Raw genomic sequence first — 11,992 nt, 5'->3', positions numbered from 1 at the left:
CCCACCATGTGGGGTGTGAAATGATGTTGATGATGCGTTGGAAGTAGGAAAGTGTTTTGTTGGTAGATGATCCGGTGTAAAAATACAAGGGATATAAGTGTAATGAGGACGGTGTGAGAACAAGGGATACAAGGGATATAAGTGTTTTGTGAGTATTGAATCCGGTCTCCTGAAAAACAGGTGAGTGGCCGTATGTCTTCTAATTTTGCTCTCAGTAAAAAACAGGGGAGTGGTTCAACAGTTCAACTGACGAATCCTGGTCAAGTCTTGGGAGTTCGGTGGAGTGTAGATATCGAGCTAGCCCGCTGGAAAGGGACAAAACAGACACGCCCTCCATGGTCCAGAGTTTTAAGTTTTAAGTCCGAAACATGCAACGTTTATTGTTGGAGAGTGACGCTGTTGCTGTTGCTGTTGATGAGGGCCCTGTGCCCCTGTCTTTTTGTCTGAAAAGGTTTGCAACAGCCCATGCACACCCTTTTTAATTTCCCTTCGTACGGTCTACAGACAAAGCACCAATGGGCATTGGGCAATGGCTAATACCTTCACCACTACCTGACACCATTAATGGCTGCTTCTGATCCCTGCACAAGAGGAAGTCCGCGACGACCAGCGAATAAGCACCGTCAGCCACAGCGGCCAAGTGGGAGATTTCGTTTCCAAGTCTGTATTAGTATTAGTATTACTACTTCGACGTGTTCAACACTCAGAAACCAAGGAATTCGAATTTAGATTTCAATGGGAGGAGAGCTTATGAAGGAAGGAAGGTCGTTGCCCGAAACTCCGACATGGGCGGTCGCAACTGTCGTTACCCTCATTGTTACTGTTGGGTTTATGGTTCAACGCTCTTTGAAGAGAATCGGAAAGGTAGAACACATTCATGTTTCTTGTTTATTTTCCATCGATTTCTGGAGCTGTCTGTTTGCTTATTAAGTTTTCTTGTTAACAGTGGTTGATTAGGACCAAGAGGAAAGCTCTTCTTGCTGCTCTAGAGAAGATCAAGGAAGGTAACGCCAATGAGTTCTGGAGATGTTTGTGACATCTATTGGTAATCTCAACTACTGTTGTTTGTTTTTCTTCAAACAGAGCTAATGCTTTTTGGGCTTCTATCGTTGCTGATGGGTCACTGGACTATATGGGTAGCAAAGATTTGTGTCAAACACACGGCCGCGAGCCGTCGGTTCTATCCATGTACAGAAGAGAGTTACTATGGGAGAACAACCCATTCGAAATACATGCTCATTGCAACCGTCCACTCCTCCAACCAATCGGTTTCTCAAGGGCTAACCCGGGTGCATGATTATTGCCCTGAGGTATGCCTTTTCTTTTCCCAAACTCAGTTGGGTTGAATAGTAGATGGTTCTAGTTAAGAGTGGTTCTGATTTAATCAGCCTTTTCATTCTAACGCGAAACTCTCTTTATGCTACTTATCTTTTCCACTCTTTCCTATTTAACATTGAAGTTGGTTAATCTGAGGACTCAAGGAACAAGGGGTTCACTCTAGGTACTAAAAAATCTCATTCCTCTGATTTAATAATATACTCTCCAAGACCCCGCGACCTGGTTCTGTTTCTTATCCGTCTAATTACAACCTGAGCCCCTTTTTATCGTAAACCTGAGGATCCCCTTCACTTCAGTGGTCATCCTTCGGTATCCCAGGAATACTGATAAAGGACATGCATTAATTATAGAAGTTTGGCTCCTTCTTCCTGCTGAATTCTGAGGACCAGCCAATCTTGCATTATGCTAGAATGATCGATCACCTTGTTACTCTTCCTCAATACTCCTCCAGTTCTTGAAGGCTCTGCATTACTTAGGGAACAACTATGATTTTTTTTCGTTTGGTGATGCTGTTTATTGTTGCAATCTGTGCTCGAGGGAGAGCAACAGATGCGTTTTTTTCACCTGAAAAGATAGACTCCCGTCAACATGGCACTCTGGAACTCTTAAAATTTATAAAGTTGGGGTCTGAATCCAGTCCAACATTAGGTAATAGGTTTTCTTTATTAGATTAATAATATTCATTGATATTTAATCATGATTTAAGATGATCCCCAGAGACGATATTGGCATAATTAAGTATATGGGAAACAGCTAATGGCTCTATTTCCCAAAGGCATCCCATGTAATATGCTTATGTCATGCTTCTATGTTTGTGTCATTTCTCAATACATGTCTTTCCATGATTGATTAACTTGCTTACATATATCTTCAAAACACACCATTTTGATTATTTTCAGTGTGTTAATACTGTTGAATTATGTAGAAGTGTTGATGCAGTATCCAATGTTGTATCGACTATCGGGGTACTTTATTGTGTCTGATACTGGTTCACTTGGTATGTACAGATATCTGGGTATCATAGATCATGATACAAGTATTCTGTCTGACATCAATATAGATTGATATATAATCATGATCACACAATGAGGAAAATAAACGATCAACAAATAATTAGCTAAGAATATCAAATTTGAACCCCTCAAGATATAGTTGCAATTTTGAAAATTGAACGGGCATGCCAAATAGAATAGCTAGCTAAAGCAGAAGTTTTCTTGTAGGCTATTGGCCCTAGTTACCTAGTTGACCTAGTATTCCTTTCTACTAGATCCAAGCCTTTTACATATTTTTTCCCATGCAGTTCTACTAAAAAGCACCAGTTAAATCCTAAAGAAAGAAATATTCATTTTACCTTTTCCTTTGAACTCCCTCATTGTCTATCCATCAATTACAAGTGTGAATATATGTGCAAATTATTATTAAATCTGAGGAAGATGAAAGAGGTTTCCTTCTGAAAACTCTTACACTTGTTAGGTTTTTTCATCACCTGCTGCTTATTGTTCAGGGCCATGAACCTTTCGCTTCGTTTGAAAGTCTTGAACAGCTTCATCGTTTTTTATTCGTTCTTGGCGTAACTCATGTTTCTTACAGCTTTATCACTGTTGCATTGGCTATGCTTAAGGTCAGCTTTATCCATTGAAACTACTGTAAAAGCTTACATTTTTTAATTTATTTCTATGATTTTAGAGCTCATTCTTTAACAAGAGTACTGTAATTATTTCATGTAGATCTATAGCTGGAGGAAATGGGAAAACCAGGCAAAGCTAATGGCGATTCAGGGTTTACAAGGTCAACTTTTTTTTTTCCTTCTTGGGTGAACTCTTGGTGATATATTGGTTCTGCATTTGCTTGAAATGATACCCTTGTTTGCTTTTATATCCCCTAATTTTACTCCTAGTGGAGGGTGGCAACCCTTAGAGCTTATTTCCTTTGCCACTTTTGCAACATACCACATCATCCTTGTTCAAGAAAATACCCTTAGAGGAAGCCATATGTATTTTATAATTCTTATGCCTTTTTGTTCTATTTTTTTTTTAATTTATTTCTCATGTATATGTTATTTATTGACACTAATGATTTTCCATGAGATGCTTTAAATTTACTGCTCCACTTATAATATGCTTTACCTTGTTTTCTTAAATTCCTATAGGTTCTTCAGAGGCTACTGTAAAGAATGTGGGAATTAGCAGGCTATCTACTTTCATTTTCCATCAGACTTCCCATCCATGGAGCCAGCACAAAATTCTTGTGTGGATGGTAAGGCCATGTGCTCAAGGGTCAAATTTATTGGTTTCAATGTCTCGTGTAGCGGTTTTGTCTTAATTCTCCTCCAAGAATGATTGTACTGAAGTTTTGATTGTTAAACACACAAAATCAATGCAGAAACTTGGCTAAAGTTGGTCAAGTCCCTTCAGGGCTTGGCTGGATTGAGTGAATAAAAAAATGCAATGGAGCAATTGCCATTACCTCTTAACAACAAAAACTGCAGGGCCTGAAGACATGGTCTGTGACAATATACAGAGATACTAAATTTTAGAGAAGAAGGGGAAGATATAAACCATTAAGAGGATTAAGTGAAAGAAGAAATTATGTAAATCAGTATCTATATTTTCTTGAGTATTTTAGAAAATGGCAATGATTTTTTGATTGGCTATAGAATGGCAATGATTATATTGGTGGTTTATGCCTAGCAGCTCATTGAGTGCAAAACTGTCTTTTGGTTTTCTGTCATTGCATATACATTGCAAGATGCACTATCGTATAATCCTCATGCTCATTTTTAGGGACTTTTGCTGCATTCTTCATTGGTCTTCAGTTTATTACAAACATCTGAATCTCCATAATGTCTTACTGTTACCTTTAAGTAATTGGAAAATAAATCTCATGATAACACATGCTTTTCTTCACACTGTTAGAAATACCTGTTGGTCTCAAACTTTTAGGTTACAGGTGTGAAGACTTTTAGAACTAGGCCTTTGCAAGAAATGATATGTTTACCACCAGTAGGCATTTGACAGTTTTTTATCCATTCTTATTTATTATTCGATTGGTTCATCTAGGAGATCTATGCCAATATTGAACATAACTTATGTTCATGTTCTCTTTTCATTTCTTTTTAGTACCACCCAGAGAGGGCATTTCATTGGATGGTTATTATCATGTGATTGTGCTTCTTTCCTAACTAGATATCTTTTAATCTTTCGTGTTCATAATCATATATTCTTTAAAATTTTATTTATGGACATTATTATTAGTCTACAATACTTAGATTTAGCCTTCCAAAAAATTAATATCAGTAAATGATGCTTACACAGTTATACCTTCTCATTGGATTATTAGTTTACTATTTGCTTTTGTTCCATATTTGCATTTTTTAAATTCTTTCTGCATCTAGATTATATCATAAAGAGATTAATATTAAGTGGTCACCACAATTACAGCTTCTCCATGTTATTTTATATAGCCAAGTTCCATATTACCTGCTAAATTCAACCTCTAAGTTAGATTTTTTTAACTATAAAAGCTTAATGGTCCTTTTAGCATTATGCATCATATTGTGGGTAATAGAGTGATACAAAATTTTTCCCTTCTGCAGCTTTGTTTCAGCCGTCAATTTTGGAGTTCTATAAACAGAGCTGACTATATGGCACTGCGATTGGGCTTCATTACTGTGAGTTCTTTCTTTAGCATACCCAAGTGGATGATTTTCCAACCTAGGTCATATAATTGCAGAAAAATACGCTGTTTCTTAAACCAGTAGGATGTACATGGTATAAATAAACTCCAGTCTCCAACATGTTTTTATTTATGTTAAAAAAGTTACTATTTCCTTTTCCTTATCAGATTAAGCAATAATCCAACTCCAACTCATGCTAAAGTTCAGATAGTCAACATTAGTCCTTTGGGTCTGGCACCTCTATTCAGTAGATCCACCCAACAAGGACACCCTACATCTCAAATCAGCATATAATCATCTGTCATTAATTTGGATGAATGTATTCTCTTTGGCTGCAAAATCATAATAATTTTAAGCTTTAAACCTGATGTTTGCAATGTTCAGTTGCACCCACATCACACTATTGTTGAATAAACAATTCAACATATCTTATGCGTTGGCAATAATTCCTTTCCAATCATTTTGATTGTTATGGCCCTGTTTTGGGAAAATGGATAGCACCAACATATCCACAGTAAAGTACTGTGATACCTGATAACCATGCCTTTTCATATTAATTATGAGAACAGAAAGGTGCTGAATCCTCCACACAGGATGTTATTAGTAAACCCAAAGATTGATCCAGGCATCCAGCACTGAAGGTGCTCATAGAGCTAGAAGGCCCAGAACACTCATTTCCTAAATCTTACAATAAGACTCCAAATGTTAGTTAACTTGACAGGGTCAAGCTCTTTAAATACAAGGGAACTAATTTAGTGTACTCAGTAGGCCTATTAGCAGCCCACAAGTCCAACCCACTTATCTCATCAGCAAGACTGATCCCAGATGACTTTTTGAGAGAAATATTGGAATTTTTTTGTCATTTTTTATAAGTTTTTTTTTTCTGTCATTAACATTAGCAGCAACGAATGACGACCACCAGACTATTGTAGGAATTTTTCTTCTTTCTCCTTGCCATAGAGTTTCCTTTTGAGGTTTTACAGAGAGAAATTTTGCATCTAGTGGGTTTCCTTTCCAGAAAGGATTCCTCTCCCATCTTAAAAATGTAATTATTTTTTGCAAAAATATTGAATGAAAAACAAGCTTCTGCAAAGTTCCCGAATTTTGTGCTGGCTGATTCCTCCTTATGGTGGGGTGGAATCGGTGGATACATTTTCCTTCAAATAGTATTTCTTTCCATGATCAACACCATTTCTTCTTTAACCTTAGGTTAACACATACACAATTATGATGCCTAGATACAGATGTGGACATGGACATAGGAAATGGACATCATCCAAACCTTATCCCAACTCCCAACAGCTACAAGAATCCTGTTTCACCATTCCATTCTGTTTAATCCCCATATCCACTATTAAATTATCGGTGCTTAAATCATTTCTTATTACTTATACCCATGTCCTTTTTGGTCTACCCCTAGCCCTTCTATCCCCTTCAACTTGCAACAAATCACTTCTTACTGATGCTGTTGATGGTCTTCTATACATGTGACCAAGCTATCTTAGTCTAGTCTACTTTTTCTCATATTATCACCCATTGGAGCTACTCCTAGGCTCCTTTTGATGACTTCATTTCTGATCCTATCTTTTCTGGATTTTCCACTCATTGGAAATGGACATATGACTCTCCATTTCCTAAAAACCTGGACATTGATGTTGATATCAGTATGATGTGTTATATGCTTATATCATGCATTTACATCTAGTTTTTAAAGCTAAATGTTATTTTTCTAGATGTCATGTCAAAGTTAATTATGTTTCTAATATGCGTAGATCTTTTTTTAATATAATCTGTTTATTTTACATATTTTGAAAGCGTTAATGTTGTAAAGTACATATAGAAGTATCCATGCAATATCCAGTATCATATCCAACACCTGCACTAGGCATGTACAGGTATCTATGTGTCATAGATATTTAAGCATACACCTGAATCAATCCTTTATTATTCAATATATAAATATTTTGTTCTATCTTGTTAATTTTGCTCATAACTTTATTATTTTAATTGTAGAATCATGAACTCCATTTGTCCTATGATTTCCATAATTATATGGTGCGCAGTATGGAGGATGAATTTTGTGATATTTTAGGAATCAGGTACAACTTTTCACTCTTTTAGAGGTTTTTCCTTTTTTTTAGTTTAACTATTAAGTTCAAGTAATACATTTACTGTTTTGTTCATTTAATAGTAATGATGTCAGTTAAGAGGTGTTTGCTTGTTAGTTCAAACATGTTTGTGATCCGTATGGTTTACACTGAGGTTGGTTCTATTTCTGATATTGGAAAATAAATGGATTTTGTCTCCCATGGAAAAAAAAAATAGAAAATTCATATGTAATTATTAAGACATTCTTTATAACCTTTTTGATGAACGATGTGTGTATTGTATTATATTGTATTATTAAAGAACAAGGAGGGGGACAAACCTCAGGAGATACAATTATCTTTACATGATTAATGAGATAAATCCATGTCCAATATTTCATATGAATAAATAAAGATGTTTCAATTGCTTGGTATATGAAAAACAGTTGCAACTTGCAAGTGACCACTGCAATTACAACTGGCAATTATTAAAGATCATCAAAACCCATATTAGTAATGATAACTCATGACCTTTCAACAACTGTACTTCATCATGACAAGTTTGAAATCTCTGCATTGCTTTTGTTCTCAGGTTGCAACATATAAGTTTTATCTTTTTTATTGTTATTAACTTGGATTGTTCTGAGCAAAGACATAGTGTGACAATTTCCTTTGGGTACTTTTGCAGTTTGCCTCTCTGGATTTATGCTATATTATGCATATTCATAGACTTCCATGGTAACTTTTTCTGCAAATCATGCATTCTTCATAAGATGATAATTGGAAGAATAGACTGGAAAACTGGACAAAGTTGCTTGCAAGACACTTTATTAAAATTATTAAATAGGTTCTGACATCAAAGAGCAAGCTTTAGTTGTGTTTATGCTATACTGATGTAAATATACTCCATTCAGTTGCTTATATCAGTGTGGTTTATGCATAATGAACTAATTGATCTACAGTGTCAGAACCAGAGATCAAATGAGTAAAACACCTATCAACCTATTTGGTTTTTTATTTAATAGATTGTTTTCCACCTTCATGTTAAGTTGTTTATTTTTTTTTTCTATTTTTGTCCTTGTGTTAAAATGCTCAAATCATTCATGGTGTGAATGCTCCTTCAGGAACTAATGCCTACTTTTGGCTTTCTTTTGCTCCAGCTATTGTAAGTTGTCATCCTTACTTTTTTTTAGCTTCTTCCTGCTCAAGTTTTCCAGTTGTTCTGTCCTACTGATTAATTTTCTTCTGTTCAATAAATATTAAAGCTGATTCTACTCATTGGTACAAAACTGCACCGTATAGTTGTTAAGTTGGCTGTTGAGATCATGGACACAAATCCAGTTATGGGAAATCAGTTTAACCTAAGAGATGAACTCTTCTGGTTTGGGAAACCCAAGCTTCTGTTATGGTTGATACAATTAATTTCTTTCCAGGTAAGTGGAGCAGTAATATGTAAAAATTGACATTTTATCTTGTTCCAACTCTTATGTCTTCATGGACATTTATTTGGCAGAATGCATTTGAGATGGCAACCTTTATTTGGTCTCTGGTAAGAACTCGTATGGCTACATTGAGCTATGCAACTATAAACTTCTACAATATAGACACAATTTAAATCTTCTTGTCACCTACCCAATGGAACAGCAGTGGACTTGAGGTGCTTGCAGGGATAGGCTCCACCCATGAGATCACTTGGGACAAACTTGACTGGGTGATTCAATTATTCAGTCTACCAATTTTTGGACTATCATGGGTTCCACCCATGTGATCACTTGGGACAGCTTGATATTTAATTTGATGATGAATGCTTGTCTAAAGAAGTTTGCATGGAAATCACCGTATCTTGATTTCTTTTTCAGTGGGAGATACAGGGACCCTCCTGTTTCATGGAGAATCTTGTGTTTCTTATCATCCGCCTGGTATCTGGGTATGTTTTTCAATATCCTATGATGCATTCTCCAAAATTCTCTCTCTTCTCCTACCAAAATCTTAAAAGGCTTTGATGTAACTTGTAAGTTCAACTTTTTCAACCATAATGATGATTCTTTTGGTAAAATAGCTGCACATAATTGTGGTTACTATATTAACAAGGAGCGTTATGCACTTCTCTCAAGGTTCAAAATTTCGGTACAATAAAATGGCATACTGTATCATATCAGCAGCTCCAAGATGCACCTGTTTTAAGGATTTTTCAGAAACTCTTTTTAAATTTTTAAATAACATTAAAATGACCCCCTGTGAAAATATGAGAGAAAAAAAAAAGGTTTTCCTTCTCCCAAAACACCTGATATGCATGTTTGTGCATATCAGGTGTTTCAATATTTTGAACCTTGGCTTCTCCTATTGATGTGCATTCCTGTAAATGTTGGTTCTTTTACTGGTCCGATTGTCTGAGGGAGATTTTTACTAGATTTGAGATCCTCGTGCTCATAGAGGGTCCTCTATTTTGTGGATTAATGTGGTCATTCAGTCTTAAGCTTGTGATGGAGATTCTTCTAGAGCTAAAATCCTCATGCTCATAGAGGTACCTCTCTTATGTGGATCAATGTGGCCATTCAGGGTCCCAACTCCTAAGCTTAAATACCATCCTTGGACTGGACAGGCTTGTCTTTAAGGGGACTCTAAGATAACTGATGAATACTCAGTGGTAAGCCCAACAGAATTGACCATCATCCCATTACATCAGAGAAGTTACTATCTTTGATTGACACTTTATTCATTTGGATGCAAAGAGCACCAATTCAATTCATTCATATTATCTCCTCTGGCTAACAAGTCCATAGGGAAGTTAGCAGACTTCCAGTCCATCTAAACTTGGTGTTCAAGTTGGATATCAAAGACTAGACCTTCCTAGCAAGGTCCAAACTCCAAAGTATTGATACTTTTGATATGCAAATTTTACATATCGAGAGTTTCTGTTGACCAAAGCTCTTTTTTTTTTTAGTTTTTTGTTTTATAATTCAACATGGATCCTGTCACATCATCTTTTAATGCTTCAAAAGAGTGAAATCACCTAACTCTCCACTAAAAACCAATATGATACGCCGCGTATTGGATGGATCTACTTTGAACCTTGCTTCTTAGTACTGTGAAGATTATTCTTTTGATCCTTTACAGTAGGGGTGATCATTTTTAGCCGAGCCCAAAAGTCCAGCCTGGTCCAGCACATAATATATAGATAAATGTACATATTCAGGTGTGTTATTTCATATTATACTGTATGTTATATAAGTATTATAATATGATACATACAATATTTTATACATATATTATATGCCATGTAATATAAAATATTTAATATAAATTGTCATCTAATATATAGCATGACACACACACATGTCATCTAAAATATATTTAAAAGTTATAGGCCCAGAAATCCAGCCTGGGCTTATATTTCAAGCCCAGAATCCATGTTGGTCCAGGCTATAGTCCTTATTATAGGTGCTAAGTCTGGCTCAGCCCCAACCCAGCCCAGTCCATGATTCACCTACTTTATAGCCATGGCTTTACCATATTATTCCCTTAATCAAGTTTTTTATTTACAATTAGAAAAAAAAATGGGAAGGAGCCACAAGTTGATATGTCCCGCACTAGGCATATCTTAGGGGATGTTCCACCTGTTGATGTGTTATAACCATCTTTTGAAGCCTTGGTTGTGTACCTTCCATAGCAACAACCTTTGATGCAACGAAGCCCCATCCCATGGGTCTGGCTACATGAATCTTGTCATCATAGTCTAGCCTACTCACCAATTGGGGCTACTCCTGGTGGCATCCCATTGGTTGATACTGGATCTGGGTGTCTCTTCCTCTATATCACTAGGAGTTCCAATAAAACTTTTGATACTTTATAGACTTTTGTATCATTTCATAAGTTTAAGACATCACACCTTAACAGACTGAAAAAATATAAAATTCTTGTTTTTCTCATCTTTAATGCTATAGATTGTATTTTTAGGCTTATTGCCTCTATTTATGATATTGCAGGGTCATTTTTCAGTTTTGGTGTAGTTACATCACATTTCCACTATATGTTATCATTGCACAGGTTTGACTGAACCCTTTATAACTTAATGTTAGCTACTCGTGGGCATGCCCCCGGCCCCCTAAAGAATATGTGGTTCTACTGATGCAGATGGGAACAAGATTTAAAAAGTCCATAGTTTCTGAAAATATCAGAAGATCACTTCATGGGTGGCGAAGGAGAGTGAAGTCCAGACTAAATAAGTTTCCCGGTGGCCTTACCACTGCAACATCAACCACCTCTTTGGATTCATTGGCGGATGAGAGAGCTGATAATGACGATTGCCCCCCAATTTGCGTAGCAGGGACTTCATCAAGATTTGAAGAAATATTAAGCTACCCTCAACCAGTGGTCATGGTGCAAGACCACCTTTCTGAACAAAACCCAAGTGACGGGGGTTCACCAGTTTCGCATTGTTCTGGCCCCACCTATGATATTTCTGATCATGATCATGATGATGACGGTGGTTGTGGTGGTGGTGGTGGTGATGATGAAATAGAATGCATCATGTCTTCCGCCACCTGAATCCTTTAGGTATATACAGAACTTTCATGTCAATAGTTTCTCACTAACTCAGTTCTGTTCAAATTTACACGCAGTATTTTTGTAACTTGACCCATTAACCAGGCCCTCCGCCCTCAGCGCTTGATGTAGACAGGAAATCAGTAGAAGAGGGGGTTTTTCTTTTCTTCTCTTGTTTGGATGTGGGGAGGGAGGTCGAGGAAGAAGAAATATAAGGTTCACTGATGATTTGGGTGTACCAGTTTGTATATTTTAATTGCTCGGCTCCTATTTTACCAGTTTGTATATAACCGAAGAATTTAACTGATAAATTTTGGTCTTAACGATGCGACAACAAAGGCTGTGT

At 36.4% G+C, this 11,992-nt stretch overlaps 1 protein-coding gene across 1 annotated transcript; it reads left to right on the top strand.

The window, feature by feature from the left end:
• Positions 1-410: 410 nt before the first annotated feature.
• On the top strand, positions 411-11,984 carry LOC104590031 (MLO-like protein 4). Its single transcript, XM_010248539.3, has 15 exons — positions 411-864; positions 947-1,004; positions 1,084-1,310; positions 2,843-2,959; positions 3,066-3,126; positions 3,488-3,594; positions 4,934-5,008; positions 7,028-7,113; positions 7,790-7,839; positions 8,226-8,266; positions 8,367-8,534; positions 8,615-8,650; positions 8,961-9,028; positions 11,088-11,148; positions 11,236-11,984. Exons 1-15 carry the CDS (start codon positions 736-738, stop codon positions 11,647-11,649), a joined length of 1,698 nt encoding a protein of 565 aa, XP_010246841.1. The 5' UTR covers positions 411-735; the 3' UTR covers positions 11,650-11,984.
• Positions 11,985-11,992: the final 8 nt, after the last annotated feature.

This window comes from Nelumbo nucifera, chromosome 5, assembly GCF_055504915.1.
Source record: "Nelumbo nucifera cultivar China Antique chromosome 5, China Antique-T2T, whole genome shotgun sequence".
NCBI lineage: Eukaryota > Viridiplantae > Streptophyta > Magnoliopsida > Proteales > Nelumbonaceae > Nelumbo > Nelumbo nucifera.
Note: the sequence above shows the minus strand (reverse complement) of the source record. Positions and strands in the feature narration are given on the sequence as shown.

What these genes read in the sequence shown, in the direction of transcription:
- LOC104590031 (XM_010248539.3), top strand. Translation starts at nt 736, where the DNA reads ATGGGAGGAGAGCTTATGAAGGAAGGAAGGTCGTTGCCCGAAACTCCG. An exon ending in TGCGATTGGGCTTCATTACT is followed by an intron (nt 5,009 to 7,027) that starts GTGAGTTCTTTC and finishes TTTTAATTGTAG; the next exon opens with AATCATGAACTCCATTTGTC. An exon ending in CATATTCATAGACTTCCATG is followed by an intron (nt 7,840 to 8,225) that starts GTAACTTTTTCT and finishes ATGCTCCTTCAG; the next exon opens with GAACTAATGCCTACTTTTGG.